At 32.6% G+C, this 22,253-nt stretch overlaps 1 protein-coding gene across 2 annotated transcripts in view; it reads right to left on the reverse strand.

The window, feature by feature from the left end:
* Positions 1-10,757: 10,757 nt before the first annotated feature.
* The window catches only part of LOC116342481 (homeobox protein unc-4-like), a 44,949-nt gene continuing 33,453 nt past the window's right edge, over positions 10,758-22,253 (reverse strand). For both annotated transcript variants that reach the window (XM_031770119.1, XM_031770118.1), the window contains 3 exons: positions 18,426-18,598; positions 11,778-11,917; positions 10,758-11,616 (listed from right to left, as the gene is read on the reverse strand). In XM_031770119.1, the coding sequence (XP_031625979.1) occupies positions 11,292-11,616; positions 11,778-11,917; positions 18,426-18,598 (638 nt within the window). In that variant the 3' untranslated portion in view covers positions 10,758-11,291. The remainder of the gene's footprint in view (positions 11,617-11,777; positions 11,918-18,425; positions 18,599-22,253) is intronic.

A 22,253-nucleotide genomic window follows, 5' to 3' on the forward strand; every position in this document is an offset into this window, starting at 1 on the left:
TGCCATTTCCTACTTCGGACTGAGAAAAGTTTGAATATATATATGAGTGTGATTCAGATATTGGTTTCGGCTGCTTCACAACTTCTCCATAAACAATATTCACTTGAACTCGATTTTGTTTCACTCCCTTTTGTTTAACAGATTACATCCACTTTTGGAACACGTCACGTTCATGTATTTTCTTCTAGTCTTCGTCGGTTGATGTTCCATAGATGTTTCAATGTGCGACATCAAATGAGCCAAATCAAATAACTATTCAATGTGATTAGTTTGAAAAAAAGTTTTACACGCTTTTTCCAATATAGCATTTTTTTTATTGGTTATTTTGGCTTTTGAACTTCATCCAGAATTATTTAAGTTTGCGACTCAAAGTTGCGCGTTTTTATTTTCGCTTGTTAACATCACAAATTATCGCTGGAAGCGAAAAAGATGAGCAGTTTATTTGATTTGCTCAAGTGGATGACACATATATGAGTTTGGAGACTTTTTTATGCGAACACCGCTGATCGCGCCATCATGCATGAGTTCGGTGAACTCAATTTAGTTCGGTATCATGAAAAATAATTTGCTTTTATATTTTAAAACCAAAGATGATAGAAAATTATTAAAGTTAATCAAAGTAAAAATTAAATTAATTTAATTGGTTCTACTTCACACTGTAAATAAACAAAAAAATATAACAAGCTGAAATACTTTTTGGAACACACAATAAACAATGCATGTAATAACAATGTGAACGTAACAAAAATATTGTATTGATCTTGTGTGCATTTTAAGGAAGTAATATTTTTCATTTATTTAAATTATTTTTTTTTCTTAAAATTGATATGATTTGAATTTTTGAACAATAGTTTTTGTTATAAATTTTTTATTTATGATGACTAATAAGCGTGCATTCGTGTGTCACTTGTCAAGTCGATTTTGACAAGTGTGAATACGTAAAATACATTACGTACTACTACAGAAACAATATAACAATCTCTCCTATCTCTCCAAGCCAGCAGATGGCGTTAATGTATACCATTCGCAATATGCGTCTTCATAGTCTGTACTGCTTGGATTTGTTGTTGTGTGTGTAAGTTATTTTTCTCACCTGCTTGCAAAATGTAAAAGAAAAAGAACAAAAGATTGCCTTACATGAGATTCTTTTATGGTTTTAAGCTGACACCATCCTAATATAGACATTTTCAGTTTGGAAAGATTCATTAAAATCACTGGCGTATTATAACCGTTGCAACCGTAAGCAGGGCTCGAAAATACGACTATGCGAAATGTATAAATTTTTTGGTTGTTCGTTACATTCTGCATCGTTAAAATGTATTTGAATTGAATCAGTTCAGCAGAAAAATGGTGCGCGCGCCCCAAAACGAAAAAATACACACAATTTACGACGTAATAAAATCGGAGCAATGCAGTCTTCATAAAATATTTTCTTGAGAAATTAGATTGGGAAATTGAAAGGGGAGCACTGTATACTGCACACACAATGCAATGTAATACAATCAAATGAGCAATGAGAAATGACTGCCAATGAAATATTCAGAAGTCTGAATATAATTTAAAATTGGCTAATAATTTCTGCGAAAATAAAGTGTGAATAATTTCAAGTAAAATTGAAAATTACTTATGTTTCAAATATGGTCAAATTGTTTCTCTCTCTCTCTCAAAATTTGTTAGCTGTGGATCTAAGTACTGTGTCGTAATTTACACACTGTTGTTGATATTTGTTCATGGTTGCAATTCAGAATTCACTGCATTTGAACAACACGAAAAATGCATTCTCGTCACTCTATCGCTTCTCTTTCAAAAATGAATGCACGCGGGTATCTTGTCTTTAACTTTAGGCTAATTCAGATGATTTTGTAATTTAGTATAATTTAAATGTCAGAACTGGTTATTAAGATATCATGAAAAGAAAATAAAGTTGCTATAAATGATATTGTTGTTCTTTGGTTTGGTTTACTCGGGGCATATAAAACAAAAGAAAGAACTGTGGTTAATCTGTTTGCAAGTAGTTCGATGAATTTGTTGAATTCTCTCAGGGCCAAAGGAAGTGCGTCTTCCATTTGTCGGTTAAGGTGTTTTATGGGCTGCATGTTTTACATTTGTTATGAATAAAACATTTTTTGATCTTTCCCTTTTTCTTCATACAGCACTTGTGTTCATACGATAAACAAATTCCTTCAAATAGTCGGGGTTTTCCCCTTTTTCCAATATCTTGCACGTTTAATCCATTTATTTTCCATGCTTTAGCTTTGGTCATGGCATGCAAATATACCCGTCACATCGAAATTGTGAGGCGGCTGACAAAAGACAATTCGGGATCCTAAGAAATTCCTTTAAAATATATTTATATCGATCGCTCTTCACATTTACTTTATTCTAGGGGCAAATCACGAAAACAAATGCATCATTTTTGAATAAATATGCTGTGCTTTCAATGAATGCAGCAAATGTATCGCAAATTCAACAAATATTAAGCAAATATACAAATGTATCGCAAATGCGGCATTGTTGGCCTTCTAGATAGCTTGTTAGAAATGGCTTAAATAAAATTGAACTAATTAACTTCAAGTCGCTTCAAGTATAAAATATTTAGAATTTTAATATTATCAACTTTTTCACTTTGTTGTCCAAAATATTAAGATTATGCTGAAATAAATATAATATTACTAACTTAACCTAACTTTCGCTTTGCAAATGTTGAACGTTGTTGCACGTAATAACTTTAAACTGTCTAGTGGAGACGGTAGTGAATTCGCCGCGCAAATAAAAGCTTTTTCACGTTCAACATTTGCAAAGCGAAAGTTAGGTTAAGTTAGAAATATTATATTTATTTCAGCATAATTTTAATATTTCGGACACAAAAATAAAAAAAAGTTGATAATATTAAAATTCTAAATATTTTATACTTGAAGCTAATTAGTTCTTTTTTAATTTCGCTATAAATGAGATATTCTCATTAGCTGCATTTACACCAAAGGGGTGCCCTGTCAAAAATGACAGTCAGCGCCGTGTACGTCATAGTGGTGAAATGCGTAAACATGCAATTGATGAATAGATGGCAGTCGTCAATTTCAACATTATGTGTGAAGTATAGTTAAAAGCAAAATCTAAACAAAGAATAAGCCGGAATATAATTATTTTATGTGTTTGAATTGCTGAAATATAAATAAAAAAATTATTTATTCTCAAAAAATGTGTTGTACATTTTTCTTTCGTTAAAAAATTAACATTTGATATCATATATGATATTTATCTCAGTGAAGCACAGTAAAGTGAAGACCAAATATAAATAACCCTGAATAAAATTATTTCATGTGTTTTAATTGATTTTCATTGTAAATATAAGTTATATCTATATAAATATCAATTAATTATTTCAATTTTTAAAATGAAACAGATACAAAAAAGACCTATCAATGTATTTAATAATTTGTGGTTTGCTGTGTGTGACATTTTGTTTGGTGGTTCTCCGAACCAAATAGAAATTTGTGTAATTATTGTATACTGCTATTATGAGTTTTAAGCAATTTTGAGATAATTGTTTAGTTAAATTATACAAAAATATCAGTTTTCAAGAAATAAGAATTGAATGCAATGTGATAATAATCAATGTGATAGTTGAAAAGCATTGAAAAGGAATAAATATTTGACGGGTTGAGAGGAAAAAGCAAATAAGTGAGGTTAGAATGGTATGCAAATTTGTTCTTGTTGTTCATTATCTCAGTGAAGCACAGTAAAGCAAAGTGAAGTGAAAACCAAATATATTTTTCATATAAATAAGCCGGCATAAAATTATTTCATGTGTTTTGAACGCAATATCATATATGATATTGTGAGTCTGACCAGTAAACATATCGAAGTGTTAAACAAAGTTTTAAATTTCCTTAGTACAGATCGATATAAAGTGGCGAAAAAATAAGTATGTGAAAATAGGGGGTGCCCATACCATGATGGGGGGTCGGGGGAGCACCCCACCATGTCAAAATTTGGTCGGATCAAAAAATAATGTACTACAAAGTTGTTCAGAATGACGAGAGAAATTTTTTATTCATTTTTATATTATTTTGACCCCCGCCCTTCGAACAGGGTCATTCAGGGCGACCAAAACTATATGCCAATGGAAACTACATTGGTATGCGTTACTTTCATTAGAAGAGACCTAAATGCTCAGTTGAGTCATAAGGGGTGAATATCCCATTGTGAAGCTACAATGAAATGGGGTATTTTCACTTTTCGACCCGAATTGAAGGTTCAAGTTAGATGGAGTGAAACATGGGTCAACAGAGATTGAGAATGTATGGGGCCTATAGGTAATTTTCACGAGAAATCCGAATATGTAATTAATTTTGGGGTTAGATTGTGTATGTACCCAATTTCGGGGTATTTTTCGAAATTTTCGTGAATTTTGTAGGGGGACCCCCCTTGGGGATGATGAGAGGGGATGGGCAATGGCCTAAATGAAATGTTCGGATAAAATTAGTTATAGTTGGCCATACATTTGAGTGCGAAATTCCGCACCCAACAAGTGAAAAATCGACTTTATATCATTTTACCCTAATGGGGGGGCTCTGAATTATTGGGAGACTTGGAGTGAATGGGCTCAAGGCGAATATCATTTCTAGGGTAATTTGAGATGCTGATTCTGAATTTCGAGGTTTCGAGTGAAAAAAATTATGGGTTAAGGGGTTATGACCCCCGACCCCCCTGGGGGGTGGAGGGACTTGGGAGGCAGGGGTCATAAAAAATTTCTCTCGTCATTCTGAACAACTTTGTAGAACATTATTTTTTGATCCGACCAAATTTTGACATGGTGGGGTACTCCCCTGCCCTTATGGGGTCATTAGGGCAGCCTTTATTTTCACAAAATTATTTTTTCGGCACATTATATCGATCTGTATGGGTGACATCAAAAACTTTTATTCACACTTTGGGTACTTTACTGTTGAGATAAATATCATATATGATATCGAATGTTAATTTTTTAACGAAAGAAAAATGTACAACACATTTTTTGAGAATAAATAATTTTTTTATTTATATTTTAGCAATTCAAACACATAAAATAATTATATGCCGGCTTATTCTTTGTTTGGATTTTGCTTTTAACTATACTCCACATATAATGTTGAAATTGACGACTGCCATCTATTCATCAATTGCATGTTTACGCATCTCACCACTATGACGTACACGGCGCTGACTGTCGTTTACTTATTTGTTCTGATAGGGCACCCCTTTGATTTACACAGTCAAGTACACAATGTCGTAAATCATGTGTATACAAATGTCTTAAATCAGGGCAAATATTTGCAAATGTGTACAAATATTAAAAAACTTGCAAATATCTTCGGAAATACGCAAATTTTTTGCAAATACAGAATATTTGCAAATGGTGATTTGCCCCTAGACTTTATTTACATTCCTTATTTCGTGCCTTAATCGATGAGCATGCATCTAGACAATACACAGTCTGCAAAAATACGAAGCGGTTGAAAACAAAACCCAAACAAGAAACGCCAATGTAGAGAAGAAAGCACGAAGAGAAAATAAAGCTATTTATCAATCACACGCACATTTTTATTAACTGATTTTAATTGAATTTGCTGTTGATGCTGTTGCCGTTCCTGTAGCCATTTCGAAAATTTACCAAAGTCTACTGAAAAATATGGAATAATTAATATTTATGTAAATGTAATTTCTGTGCTCATTCTAGTTTTATTCATTTTCATTTTTTTTCGTTCGACAATCACTACGTTCTTCTCACCTTTTCTTGGCTTTTATGAATTTTATGTTGAACAGTCTGGTTGAGAGTTTTTGGCGAAAAAAAAATATATCATAATTTGCTATTTTCATTTTGTTTCGAGTGATAGAAACCGAATTTATATGTTAATTCATCGGAATACGTAAATTGGTACGGGCTTCGTTGTATTATATTCTCACAAAATCTGAGTTCCTTATTATCAGCATTATTCAAGACATCCTAGCAGATGACATTCGAGTTGGCTTACTAGTCAACATACACACACACATTGTCTCATTTTATTAATTGCATACTATTAATGTGAGCGTGAAATATGACCGGTTGTATTTTATTTTATAATCTTTTTTGCTGAACTCTGGCTACCGCTGTTTCCGTTCATTTTACGCGATTTATGTTTGGTACTCATTTTTGCTTGTTTCATTCTTCCATGTATAACTGCTTGGCTTGTATATGTGTTGTCATATTATTCAAACTGAACAGTTCAGTTTAAACAGAGAAATCATTGTGCAATTATGTTAACACATTACATCTTCAACACACACATTTAAATCAACGTAGATTTAATGATGGAAATTGGCAATAATTAAATTGATCAAAATGGCATTTGAAACACGTGTACCTGTGTTTGAACAACACAGAAGCCCATTTCAATGTACAGCTATTTAGTTTATTAGTTTCAAATCGAACAAAAAACGATTTTGCATTTAATGGCTTTAGAGTTTTAGTTTGAAAATTGTTTGATTTAAAATTATCGTATAGAAGATGAAAATTAAATGTGAAAATCAAGTATGGTGAAAAATTAAATTTTAAAAAATTTCAATCGATTTTACATTCAAAAATCGATTGCAGTATTTCTGTCTGCGTAAGCTTAAGCACATCGTATATCGTATACATACCATTCATGAATGCATAATTACACAAACTACGGAATGTGTTCATTAAATTAGATTCGAATTGGAATCGGTCGCATTTAATACGCCATCATGCGCCATCATCATCATTATTCATTTAGTATGCATGTTCAAAACGATATTGATGCGCATGTTTCACATTTAATATAGTCCCCTGACTCGTCCGACCTCCGCTTCAAAAAAGAAACATAACACAAAAAACATGGTGGAAAAATTAATTTCTAAATCGCATTAATTACACCATATTCAATAGAGTCGTCATAAATTTTACTATTATTGACATTCCATGCATATACTATCGGGTCACAAGCTATTAGAAATGTGCGTATGCCAGGTTATATTTTACCTGTATGGTGTGCGCTTATTCCTGGTTTTATTTATGAAATTGAATTATGAACGATTGAATGTGGAAACAAGTTGGGATGCATTTCAATCTGGTTATTCACTTGTTTCTCTCTCTCTCTCTCTTTATTTTCTTTGTTCCTTGCTTACATCGAAATTAAACTGTTGGCTACTTTAACAGCAAATATTTGCCGTCGAACCATTTATAACTAGCGCACAGCATGAATACGACACATTTCGGAATATATTCAACATTTAATTTTTTTCTTTCAACATTTCAACCAAAGGCGGCTACACAAAATCACTTTGCTTTTGGAAAAAAAGAAGATAAAATGAAATACAACGCATTTCCAAACACACAAATTAATTATCATAAATTCAAATAATCTTGAATTTATGTCTCTCTTTTGTCAGATTTGTTTTTCATAAACGGTCGCTCTCTTTTACGAAATATTCTATTAAAAAATTAAAACCCAATCCTGTTTTCACACCGAAATCATAAACGTTTAACACCAAATTTATTCATATTTTTTATTTATCTGTAAATTTGTGACGAAAGAAGCGGCTTTGATTATTAAACTTTCAGATGCGTTTTGCTCTGTTGAGATAGTTTTTGAATGTTTCAAATGATGTATTTAAATATTTTTATGACATGCCGAAAACCATTTAATTAAGTGCATCGTTTAATGAATGAAAGTTCGTTCAGAAAAAGGGATACTTTTTTGAAAGTAAAGCAATTTCGATGTCTGTTAAAAAAATTTGAGTAGAAATTATACCACATATACACATAAAATGCAACATTGTTTGCTCTTTTTCGTCCTACGGTTCTGGAATTCTCGGTGTTTGTTTTGATGTTTTGCTCAATGGTCTAGCTAATTTATGTGTTTTTGTTACCTTTTCAATATGACTTTAGATGTATTATTCATTCATGAAACGCAATAAATAGCACCTTACATTTACTTTTCAAAATATAAATTTTAGATAGCGTTTATGTGTGAAAAGAAAGTTGAACGTTATTGTATTGCATTGGTCTATTCAATTTTAAAATGGGTATTGCCATCGGTATAGATGTCTTTTCAATCGATAATTTGAACACAAATTCTAGTTCATTATTGGGGTATTATTGCTTCAATCGTATTCAATAAGTTTTTCGTTTTCTCTTCGCATTTAAATCCCAAAATTAAGAATCATCAATGTGAACAAATCTTGGCTGATACCTGAATGATGAGTCAAAAAATTATTTATGAAAATCATAATCGTAAACATTTTGATGTCTCATTTCAACAACACAAAAACGCTTCAATACTATAACAAATTTCTTATGCTTATTCTTCACTTTGGCTCCTTGGCTTTATTCATATGAATCTTACGTTTCGGAGAACAGAGAGAGAGAGAGAGAGAGATAGAGATAGAGAGAGAATACAGAAGACTAACAGCCACAGATTAATACCGTTTAATGTGTTGCCATGTTAGAGGCAGAAAAATCTGACACAGAAAGAGAGAATTAAAAAAAAGAAAAATCATGTAAGAAACTATAAATAACTTAGCAAAAAAGAAAGAATTCGATGTTTATGAGCCAAATTTAATGCTTCATAAACTATTACATGAAGGAGAAAAAAATAGGTGTAAAGAAGATGCGCTTTTTGTTGTTCAGAATCATTTAAATTATTATTTATGGCGATGAGAAAATTTAATAGAAAAAATTGTGCCAGACTTTGTGGAGCAGTTCTATGTCGACAGCAAATTGTTATATGCTCAGGTGCTTTACATATATTATTTTAAACAGACCTTGTTTGTTTCAGAAGACGTTTAACAAAAACAACAAAACAAAAAATAAAAGGAATTAACTTGAAACAGGTTGTAAGTTCGACGATTCAGTTTTCCGTTTTCTTACCTCATTCACATATCCATTCGAATATCCTTGAAAATTTGAATTAAATTCTTAAGAGAAAGAAAGAACAATAAAAAATATAAAATTGAATCAAAAGAATTTTGTTTGAATAGTTTTACTTTATTGGTATCAATCAATAAACTTTTCTTTTGTCGCATATTTTGTTGTCTTTCAATTCTAAATGATAATAATAAGTAATAATTTTTGTTTATTTTCCTTACATTATTTTGCCGTAACTTCATATACTATTGTAAATTGGTTTTTCAATAAAATCTACTGCTTTCACAAAGAAACTGAATAATTTTCTCTATGTTTTCGATGTTTCGTTTACTATTTGTAATTGGCTACAATCAATATGTGTGGCCGTGTTTGAAGACAAACTAAAAGATAAATATGCATTACACAGAAAGAAAAAATGTGGTATTTTTAATTCAATTTTGGTAGATTTAATATAAAATTAACCAACAACGAATTAAATTTACCATTTTTGACATTTCTGAGGTATATTTTTCAAAAGTGACTATTTGTTGAATAAGTTTTACCAACTGCTTCATTACATTTACCAACTTTTCGAAACCACAGATGACGCTAGCTCATGAATTTGGTGAATGAAATGAAGCAATTGGTAAAACTTATTAAACTGATAGTCTCTTTTGAGAAATATGCCTCAGAGATGTCAAAAATGGTAAATTTAATTCGTTGTTGGTTGATTTTATATTAAATCTACCAAAATTGAATTAAAAAGACCACATTTTTTCTTTCTGTGTACTCTCTTTTTTTCAATGGGCAAATATATTTACAGATAGTATAGTTTATATGAATAGAGTCTTGATATGATATTTTTTCTTTTTTTTCTCATTAAATTTTTCTTATGATTTTATTGGATCATTCCAGTTCAAACTAAACATAAAAATAAGAAGTTTCACTCAGTGCTTTTCATATAAAATGACGTTCAACTGATGAAAGTCAAAGCAGAGACGATAAGAGCCAATTAGAATTGAAATAAATGCAATAAATGTGTGAACGCTTAATTCAGTATATCTTACATTGTTTTATTCATTTTCTTGTACATTTAATTAAGATATATAGTGTTATAAGTAATAGGAAAATCAAGATGAAATTATATTCACAGAATGCTTCTTTCAAAAATTTCTTCAAATAAATACTAAATTTAAGTTTTAAATCTTCATAATAATAATTATATTGCAATTGAATTCGCGTTTCTCTCTCTCTCTCCCTCTCTCATTTTACTACGTTTTTACCAATTTAAATTACTGAGAATAAAGCATTCAGGATTCGATCTCATATTGTGTGCGAGAGCACACGCGTAAGTCGATGTTCTCTACGCTTCAGTTTGAGTTTAACTTATACGCACCAAAAAATCGTCTCTACACTACATGCTTAAACTTTTGAATAGGAGTTTCAATACGTATTTACATTACATATATTTGAATCGTTGCGGCGAAACAGTAGCTCTTATTTTTCTCCAAATAATACTGAATTGAATCGTTGCGGCGAAAGAGTAGCTCTTATTTTTCTCCAAATAATACTGCAACATAAAGTTTTTTATGAATAGTTTATTTGTTGTATTACAACAAATAAACCGTGTGAAAAAAACTTCATGTTGCAGTATTATTTGGAGAAAAATAAGAGCTACTGTTTCGCCGCAACGATTCAATTATAGATTACACTTTTCAGAGAAGGGTAAATCACAAATTGTGATTCACAATTTAGAAATGAATCGTTGCGGCGAAAGAGTAGCTCTTATTTTTCTCCAAATAATACTGCAACATAAAGTTTTTTATGAATAGTTTATTTGTTGTATTACAACAAATAAACCGTGTGAAAAAAACTTCATGTTGCAGTATTATTTGGAGAAAAATAAGAGCTACTCTTTCACCGCAACGATTCATTTCTAAATTGTGAATCACAATTTGTGATTTACCCTTCTCTGAAAAGTGTAATCTATAATTCAATGGATCGATTTTAAAACTTAACTTCTTTAGCAAGTTAATAAAATGCGGTTTCTCACGTGATTTGAAGAGTCCAATTTCATTGAAAAGAAGAAAAATAAAACAAAAATATAAAAGTAAAATTAGCTTTGCAACAGATAAAACGTGATAATTTCAAATGAAGGGGAAAAAATATCTTGGTCTCTCGACAAAATCGGTAAGAATATAATCAATGGTCCTCTACATATCACGATGGCTAAGTAAATGATATATCTTGTTCCTGTTCTTTACACATTTTCTTCATCTTGTTGTTGGCATTAATCTGTACTATGCTTGGAGTGGCAATCGGTTTTGGTTTGTATGAGAGATTGCGTGCGAAAAATCTCCAACCATTTCGTTGATGTGTTTTGTTGTGGGGTAGTGAAATCTCACGTATTATTGTATAGTAATGACTCTATACTAAAGGGATTCGATCGGATGCTAATCTTTGGTGCATCACTGTCACCACTACTTTCACGACCATCCGTGCTATCGCGTCGCACCATTGAACAATCTTCTGGCTCATCGTCATCACTAACCTCACCGACAACATCAATTTGAATGTCATCATCTTCCAAATCCGATTCACTGTTAATTCGATGCTGAGCCAAGTATTCTGCTTTCAGTGTTTCGATGTCAACGGTAATACCTTTAGCGCGTAATTTTCGTGCTTGGCGCTCCAGAGCTTTGGACAATTTCTTTTTGCGACGAGCTCTATTTGTTAGAAAAAAATAGAAACAAAATGGAAAGAAAAACACATGATTAGGTTAATGAATTTTTCAAAACCAATGATCTTAAAAAAGGTGATAGAAAATAATAGTGGGAGAAAAGAGATCGTGGTAAAAATAAAACACGTAATAGCTATGTTTACTCACTTTTCTTTAGCTTTAAGTTCATTTGGTGGAATTGGTTCGCCCGAGCACGATTGCGGGTGTGCATTGTGAGCTGGCCGACCTGGACCTTTCTTGGTATGCTCTTTCTTTCTCCATTTTGCACGTCTATTTTGAAACCAAACCTGCAAATTAGACATCAAATTAACCACATTATTAGTCTTCATTTGTCAAAACATAGTGCAATGTGGTAAACTACATGGTCGTTCAACTATCGAATTAGCATGTTTCACAAAAAACTTATTAATCAAAGCAAGGAAAAATGTCATCACGTGATGCGCAAAGAGACCACATTCCATTATATCCTAATAATGTATGACCTAATTACACTCGGTTTGGAACTAATGATAAATAAACCCATACTGACTGCAAGTGGAAGTCAAGTGGAAAATGGAAACTATAAATTTCAATTAGAAATGATCCATCCGATTTCCGTCTAATTTAGTGTATATGGCAAGCACTTCACGAAAAAGTTTAACGTTAGCTATTTTATATGTTGTTGGTGTGGTTGGTTTTATTATTTTGTTTCTCTTTTTTTTCGTTTAAAAACTTGATACCATAGAGCAATGCTCGATTTCGACTTATCTACATGTCTGAAAGCGAAAAGATTTTTTTTCTCGCAATGAGTCGAATAATTCAAGAGGGATGAATCTAGAAACAACGGCCACAAGAACATACGTTTATTGATCCAATTTCAGATTTCTGTTGCCGTAACATTTTCAGTGCAGTAAACGTTTTTTCCCGGTTCGACTGCACTGTGGTTTTAACTGACTTTGATTGTGCCAGACAAGCGAACCTTTTCAATGAAGCATCCAACGTGTTAAACAATAGAAAGAACAAGCGACCAAGTGGATGAGTGAAAGAGGTATGAAACAGATCAGACCAAAAAGGTGTGTAATGATATTGCCTCGAGTAAATCGATATCAGCATGTACAAAATTGAAAAGAAACGGGTATAGTATGTGTCTATTATATGTGCGTATGAGAGCAATTTTCGGTGTTCCTATTATGCTCTTCATGTAGGTGAAACTTCATTGCTCATAAAATCCGTATGTATTTGTAATGTAGTAGCATCACCAAGTGCCATTTACCAATGTCATTTTCTTTTTTTTATCATTCTAATCCAACTTGTTTTTTCTCCACATCTATGCAAACATTATGTGGTCATATAATCAAGTAATGTTGCCAATTATGACCGCCGACTTTATACGAATGCAATGTAAAAACTTTGTACTGAATTGAATCCATAGCATTCCTGGTTTCTTTTTTTCTGCTTAACTCGCAAATTACTCCTAATGAATTTTTATCATTTGATCCAAAGAGGAAAAGTTATGACTTGTTTTACCAGAGATTGAAAAAATAAAAAAAACTGGTAGAAATGAATATTTCTCTTTGTCTCACCATCAGATTTATTTAAATTCAGTATAAATGCATATAATAAATTGAAATAAAAAATTGATAAACTATTCAGTCTGTGTGTAAGAAGGTAACTAACAGTTTTGGTTAGATTGTTTCTTGATATGTTTGTGACAGAATATGGAGTACACATTTTCTGTCTAGTGATATCAATATGCTTGTTTATTTTCATATTCACACTGCATAATGAAGAGCACATAGTGTAGCAATTCGATTGTCCATGCAAAAACCATAATATATGAACCAAGAACCGACGTGTCTGGATATGTATGTGTTGACACCCGTACGCCAATGTGTTGTTGCCTTCTACTTGGTGTAGTAGTAATTTATGGGCGGAGCAAGTGATGTTTGTATACAGTATATACATAAAGGTTAAAGAAGAAAATCAGTCGCTTGTTTGAGAGTGCGTTCCATGGATCGTTGAAGAGACGAATAGATGGTGTTTATGTATATTTGTATATTTGAGGCGCATACGTGGTTACCGTTTGATTTTCACCATCAATAACCTCATCGTTTCAATTGAAAACGCAAATTATTTTATTGGGTTCATATACTTTCGTCGGTTAGGCAATTTTAATTTCCTTTATTATTGTTTTTACGCATCATTTCATTTACAATAACGTTTTTTTCTTCTCCTCATCTTTTGAATCATAAAGCCCATAAAATGAACACAAAATGTTGCAAAGCAAACAGAAAATACATCATTTAAATATATTTAAAAAAAAAACTATTTTCGAAACAAATTCCAAAAAATATGGTTGATATTATGAAGGAAATATGTTTCAACAAATTCAAGAGTCGTGATTTAAAAGAAAATCATGTGCAATAAGATATCTATTGCAATTAAAGGCAATTGAAATCTGTACATATACAAACTGACAACCGCGATATGATCATAAATTTCAATCATGCAAAGCAAAAAGCAAAAAAAGAGAACAACAACGCAAACAACTTTAATGATTAAGTTATTTTCGATCATAATGGGTACAGAGACAGTTTTGAGTTGGCAGTGTTATTAATTTGATGAATGACTTTGTCGGTATAATAGCGCACAGAGTCTGCACACACATAACAAAACCTCAATTAAAATGGTGGAAAGAGTTCCGACGGTGAAATACTATAAAATAAACTATGTGGTATAATCGATGTTATTGTTGAAAAAAGATAACAAAAAAAAAACCTCGCACAACAGCATAAGCGAGAGACGCCTGCACGTATAAATATTTTTCGGATACAAAACGCTATACACGAAAACAAGATTTTAATTGCGACATGATATAAGTCTAATGTCGGTTTGGAAAAAATGTCCGAAACAAAGCAAGTTGGAATATCACGAACTCGCTCGTTCGCTCTCTCTCTCTTTCTCTTGTTTGATAGGTAGACACTCAATTGTGATTGTGAACTAACCATTTATTTAAACTAATGGCTTGTTTTGATTGTACGGTCACATTTTTCTTTGCCCATTTACCAATTTCTGACGGAGATCAAAAGCGCATCATGGTATCATGAATTATATTTTGCACACCATATTAACAAAATGTTCGATTGAAATGGTGAAAATATGCACATGTGTCGAAGAATCTAATGGTTTCTTTGAACCAATTCGAATTGGTATGCATTGCAAGTTGCGATTTGTGTGTGCAAGCCATTTAATGTGTTTTATTGCTTTAGCTGTTTGGGCTTCTTCCCTCTTTGCCTGAAACCTTTCATATGAATGGTCTGTCACATTTCCACTCCCACACAGATCGCTGTATCGTGCTTACATTCAATGATTCACATTAAACGAAACAAATAATACAACAAAAGATACATAATCAAAAGTTATCGAATGAAAATGTTAACGGAAAAGAACAAAGTGAAATGAAAACATAGAGCCGTAATGTGTAATAGAAAAATAGGCGTTTGTAAGCAAACAGGAGCATTTGTGTCAAACCGCAATAAAAAAACACGAATAAAATGATTCAACTAAGCAAAAAAATGACACGATTAGAAAGTAAATAAAAACGTAACGCAATCGAAACGAAATGTGCATGTTATTATAGCTTATCTCGTTTTCTCAGTTTGGAGGCCATTAAAGGAGGCAATTGTATCATCACATTGCCTTAATTCGATTGCTAGTATGTGAAAGAAGGACAGAGGTACAAAAGGCAAAGCGGGAGAAGCTGAAAATCGATTATCAGCCGACTTATGACATTTGATTCCAACAAAATGCTCATTCTGAAGAATTTCAATGGATGTATTGGGCATGTTTGCTTGATCAACGACAAAGCAACCAAATAAAACCACAAAGAATCGAGTATTGACAAGCACTTAATATAGTATTTGGCGAATGCTCTCGATTGCTCTTCGCTCTGCACGAAATCTGTTCCTCTCTCCCACTGTTTTCAGTCTTTCGTATAGATGTGTGATTTGTTTGATTTTGTCGTTTGTGCCCTCAGTGCAAACCAGAAAAAGGACTCATAACTACCATGGGACTTGACTTTGATTGTGTTTTATGTTCACTACTTATGTTCATCCGTTTTTCACAGTTCAACCATACAAGTAAACATACAGTTTCACCCGAAAGAAAAACGAACCCCGAAATCTCAACCATATGTTATATTCGATGATGGTATCACGACTAAAACGATGTGTAATCGGCCTGCGTATAATTTCGTTTAAAAGGGTCTCTCTGTTTTTATGCGCCTCTGCCTTTGCAAGTTTCCCTTCTCTAAAGCACGTCAAACAAAAATGGCTAAGCAAAGAAAAGTACGGTACGTCTCAAATATATTGTATTAGATTAGTTTCAATCAGTCTCAGTGGAATTTTTCTGTTAGCGCATAATTTTGTGTTGCCTTTTGTAACGTATGCATTGCAACGCAAACAGAAAATCTCATACGCATATTATAACATTTGTACTTCTCTCTTTCTCTCTCTCTCTATCTCTCTCTCTCTCTCTCTCTATCTCTCTATCTCTCTCTCTCTCAGTGTGTGTTGAAGATCAGTAACAACGGATGGCAACGTGTAATAATTTTTCTATTTGACGCTTTGCGACACCGATTTATTTATTATACATCTGAGATTGGCTCGATTCAAATTAAAACTAATGAAAACACACATTCGCCACATGTAGAAACCTGCTTCGTCGACAAGTTTTGCAGTACACAGGATGAACCAAAATAGTTTATTTCATCGTTTGGAAAGGGTTGTAAATATTTAATTTTTTGGCAGTGCTCATGTCGATAGGCTCTTGAGTAATTTGAAGATATTTTTAGCACAGAAAAGGCTAGAAACAAAGGTGAGATTTGCACTCGCAACCGAATAAATAAATGAAGATAAGTCGACTCGTATTTGTTTTTCTGTACATTTATTTATGAAGGAACCCAATTAAATTCGTAGCGCCTGTCAAAATAGAGAATGGAAATACACACACACACACACATACATGTTATACGAGCCATTAGCCACATTCTATTTAATTTCGAGAATTTTTTTCATTAACATACCACATTCATCTAATGTGCGGACATGAATAACACACCACTTAACTGTTATACTCTGTAGTTTTGGCTGCTTTCTATCGCACTATATCTGAATTTTGACCACATGTGGCGAGGGTTGACATTTACAAACATAAACACACGATAGAGAGTCGTCGGCACACAATACACAAAAAGAACAACCGATCACATAAATGCACACATCAAAATTTCACCAGGCAAATAATCACCTCACGTTATGTTTTATTATCGTCGAAAATTACTAACTGTTTCCCATTTGTTTTTTTAGTGTTGTTATTGCTTTTAGTAGAATAGTCGATTCGTCCATTGTGTTCTGCTATTGCTTCCTTTGCGATTAAACTTTCTTTTGGTAGCTAAATTTGAATTTTTGTTTAATTTGGTTATAAGATTTGATTGATTATTATGTCTGAATTGCCGACTTTTATGTAAATAAGTAATTATCGTGTTATAGACAGGAAAAGACTTTGAATTTTTTGCGTTACTGTGTGAGAGAGAGAGAGAGAGAGAGAGAGAGAGAGAAGAAAGAATAATTTCCATTGAATTCAATTTACAATCACAACGAACTTTTCTAACGAAATTATTTCACAAGATAAATAAAGGATGTGTTTTTTTCGGTCAAATTTAATTCGCTTGCAACACATAAAATGAAAATGATGTGATTAAGTTTATTATGGTGCACGAAATATGCAAAAAAAATTCCAGTCTGTGTACATAGTACGGAATTCAACTTTAAGTCATCATAAAATGAATTTTATCACTACAGTGAACTGCTGTAATTTTTTTATACTTCAGTTGGTATTTGATTGAAACATCAGAAAATTTCGTAACTCGTCGTATTTGTCAACATGGGGAAGACGACATGCATATAAACTGAAAACACGACAATGTAATTAAAATGAAAATGTTCATCAAAAAGTTCTTCGGTTGCCACTTTCATTCCTTTTCACCTACCGAATTACACGTGAAGCATGTCTTCATCTTCATCAACAACCATTAATGGTCGTTTTTTTATGTATGTGTGCATTTTACCGATCGTATCAGTTTGCTGGTATTTTATTCGAGTTTCGTTAATTATTTTGTTGCACAGGTAATAAGTAGCCAAAATGTGGTGCTCGTTGGTACTACATTTAATTTTTTTCCCGAGTCGTATATGAGTAATAGTGTGGTAATGATCGATACATAATATGTGTACGTGTAGTTATTGTGTTCAACAATGGTGCAAATCACCGAGAACATGAAAGACACTTTTTTCGGGCTGAACCATTTTTGTGGGAAGTGATTATTATTTAACGTATTAATTTCTACATTTCATTCATTTCGGTTTTTGTATTTTGATTCGTATCTCCAACTAAAATTAATGTATTTTTTCTCTCACTCGCTTCCATTCTGAACTAATGTCACTTTGGAACTGTGATTGCCTTCAATTAAATATGTATTTAGTTGTATTTATGCTCTATATTTTGAGGTGGAGTATGTAATTAACTACAGATGACGTTATTATTCTAAACTTTTTTGGGAGTTTTTTTTGGCGGATAGTCAACTTCACAAGACATTATATTCTTTTTTTTCGTACTACACTATAATTGCTGTATTTGTATATGTATAGAGTGTGAAGTGTTTGCTTGTGCAATCTTGTACATGATTTCTTGACCACATTACATTCTATAGATCTATTAAAAAATATTTCATGGTGAAAATGAAATTTCTGTGACACTTACCGCAACACGACTTTCCTTCAAATCCAAACGCATGGCCAAAGCTTCACGCATAAACACGTCTGGATAATGACTGGCTGCAAAAGCTCGTTCCAATTCCTCTAATTGCCATGAGTTGAAGTTTGTTCGTGATCTTCGACGTTTCGATGCGTTACTCTCATCATCACCATCGCCATCTGAAAAAAGGACAAAATTCATCATTAAATTCGTATAATATTTATTATTTGAAAGTGCAAAAACTAGAATGCTAAAAATTCAAGGAAAGCCATCATTTGTTTAATTACGTGGCCTATCCAATTTTTTTACTCCTTTTTGTGCAAGAAACGAAACTGATTAACTAGAACTAAAACACACAAAAAACAAGTTCTCTAGTCTCATTTTCGTAATGATTCTCTATTTTCGATGTTGCGCGCTCACTTGAATCAACCACAAAAAATATAAATCTGCATAGGTGCATCAATGATTGCTATGAAAGACGAAGAAACTGCACTCATCTAAGGGCATCCACACAATGTGTTTTCATTACTTTGTGCATGTTTAAATGTGATGCCATTCGCCTTTCGGAATCCCATTGTACACAACGCGCACATTTTTTACTTTACTGAGCACTAAACACGATGCGTTTATGTTTTTGTTGCAGTTTTTCTGTGTGCAGGAAGCTCGAAAACGAAATCACTTAATCAATTACACACCACATTACTGTTACTCCCAGGCAACTCTTCTCGATGCTGTTGTCGCTACACATCACTAACAAAATCAGTTTATTTTCAATTCATTGTAAATATATATTAGGGTGGGTCAATTTTTTGGGTCAGCTGCCCTCCAACTCCCTCGACCCCCTAGGGGGGTCAGGGGTCATAACCCCTCAACCCCTGATTTTTTCACAAAAAGTAAGATCCCCCATTTGGGGTCAAATACTATGAGACTATGGAAAATGTTGTAAAAATTGGCTCGGAGGGCATCTGGAAAAAACACTTTCTAATGGTTTTTTGGCATGCTGACGCCGAATTTCTGGGTTTCAGGTAAAAAAATCGACCATTTTTGCCAGTTTTTGTATGGAAATCGTATCAAAACGTTATCATATCGCAAAATAAATGTCAAAAATGGATTCCTCAACCCCAAAAACCCCCCCATACACATTTGGCTAGATAAAAAATAATGTTTTTTTGCCTTTTTAATGCAATATCTGGCAATATCTGCCCTCCAAGTCCCCCCACCCCTTAAGGGGGTCGGGGGGTCAAAAACCCGCAAGATGTGATTTTTTTGACCTGAAACCCAAAAATTCGGAATCAGCATGAAAAATTACCTTAGAATCGATATTTTTCTCATCCACGTTTTTTCACAAATTTTGGACCAAAAAAGTGTAAAATCGACCCCTCAATCTACAAAGTCCCCGAACAAAAACAAAATAAATTTCTTCTTGAAAAAAACGAAAATAATTTTCTAATAAATAATAAATTCCAATAAAATTCATAAAAAATTAAAAAATTCAATAAAAATTACAAATAAGAAAAAAATGTGATAAAAATTGAATCGGTCAAAATATTGTTTTTTTACGAAAAATTGCAAATGGCGCGTATTAACTTCGGCATCTTAATAGATAATAAACATACTACTACTCGCTATTAACATCGATCCTAATACTACTACTCATTTTAATATGCGTAGTATGATTGGTTGTTAATAGTTATTAACTATTAGTTAATAAAGGATTTTTCGTATTTAGTAATAAGATATGTTAATATTTCTGTGTTAATAGGACATATATATCTGTTTTCGCGTACATCTGTGTTTATAATTAAACAACCGCTTTATTTTCACTTGTCGAATGACCGGCAAATGAAAGCCTGAACCCTGCTGAATATATTTTAATTCATAAATAGAATCATTTGTTTTTAATTATATATTTTAGACAATAATTTATACACCATTGCTTTTTCAAATGGCAAACTGGATTTTGATATCAAACTACTTTAAATATGAAACCCAAACCGCTACAAATCATTTTTAGATAAATAGATAAAATCATATATATTTAATTTTATATATTTTTGCTGTATTTTGGGTATTGCGAAATCGTTTGTGTATTTGTCGTTGCTTTTGGCGACGACCAAGTGGACGGTGCTTTAATAACTTTATTCAATTTGTATCAAGCATCAGCCGCAAAAATCTTTTACGCGTGTTGCTTTTCTTCTTTGTTGCTCTGTTCTTTTCCTATCTGCCCAAAGCATTGGCCATATTTATTTTCCTGGCAACCGGTTATTATTAATTTTTGTTGTGTGTGTGTGTGCCGTAACGAATAATTCCGTTTTTTGTTTATGCATTCCCAACCTTTTACTTTCCTTCTTAAACAACTTAATTTTCTTGTTATGGAAAAACTGTCGAATTCTTTTGCGTGTTTGTTGTTGTCGTCATCATCATCATCGACGACTGGCTGCGAGCATAAAATTCAATCACATCTTCAGAAATGTTCACTTATTTATCAATAAGTGTTATGGCAACCTATGAATGTATGATCGACGGATCTCTTTCACTTCATTTTACACGCTCTCAATTCCTTTGGTATGCAATCAAAGTGTGCCTTCAGCTGCAACTTTTTTCCATACCTGGTATGTATTTTTCCCGTACATTTTGGTTTCAGCATTTCCCGTCATGATATTGAATCGTCGTTGAACATACATATATTTATGATGATATACATAATTATATGAATCATAGTTTAAAGAAAAAAAATCACAAATAAAAAGGAGGAAGACGACTATGAAGATGAGATGTGCATAAATTATGAAAACACACATTGAATCTTTTACATTGTTTTCCAAAAAGGAGCACACACAGCATTTTTATTCCTTTCGTGTCTTTTTTTATTCTGAATTTTTATTAGCGCTGAACCGATCATGCCATGGTATTGCAATCAATAAACTAAAATTTAACAATCCGTGGGGTTCGCGTTGATTTCAAAACGATATTTAACCAAAAAAACAACAACATACGAGTGAGAAAGAATGAAAATCTTGGTGCCCATAAAAAGATTTAAACATCTAATTAACTTTTGTGGTTGACTTCTCAATGCGCTGATTTTAAGATGCGTATTCGACAAATGTGTCTAGCTTCTTTATCGGTTGAGCAAAAGAGCGCGGCAAAGAAATGGTTTTTTAATGTGCAAGCTCACACAGAGTTCTGAGCTGTTACGCTGAACAAATTGAAAAATTGAATTTTTTGGTAAAAACACATAAAAAAAACAGCAAACATATTAGAAATACGTTGTTCAGGCAGACCCTGTGTAGTTTTTTCACCAATGAACTCGCACTCATGTTCTTTTTGTGTTATGAGGTTTCTTTTTCTCCGGAATTTATGAAGAGATTTGTTTTATGTTCAACAAAATTATATAATGATTAGCATGCTGACCGCGAAAGGGGCGATAAAGTAAATTTTCGAGCAACATCTCTCAACACAAAAAGGAAAAAGAATGGCTATGGCAGCTATACACATGTAACCGATTATTTTTGTAAATTCATCGATTCTCAGCATAGCACAGCATGCTGCGTTATTTTAGTATTTTTTTGTGAGCCTTTGAAAATGCAGCAAATTGATTTATAAAACTAAAAAAGAATCTGAAATAAGCAAAACAATTTATTATACACGGTCAATAGAAAAAAAGGGAGAGAGAGAGAGACTGAATTTTTTCATCGTGAAAATTTCATCTGAAGTTAACATTTAGATGGAATAACAACAACAATAAAAACTCATTTACACAAATACACACCGAAAAGAGACGACGGTCACAGATGCAAAAGAAGCGAGAGTGAGTAAGAAAAACAATAAACGTGT

Source organism: Contarinia nasturtii, unplaced genomic scaffold (genome assembly GCF_009176525.2).
Source record: "Contarinia nasturtii isolate CC-2019 unplaced genomic scaffold, AAFC_CNas_1.1 Cnas_scaffold_864, whole genome shotgun sequence".
In the NCBI taxonomy this organism is placed as follows: Eukaryota; Metazoa; Arthropoda; class Insecta; order Diptera; family Cecidomyiidae; genus Contarinia; species Contarinia nasturtii.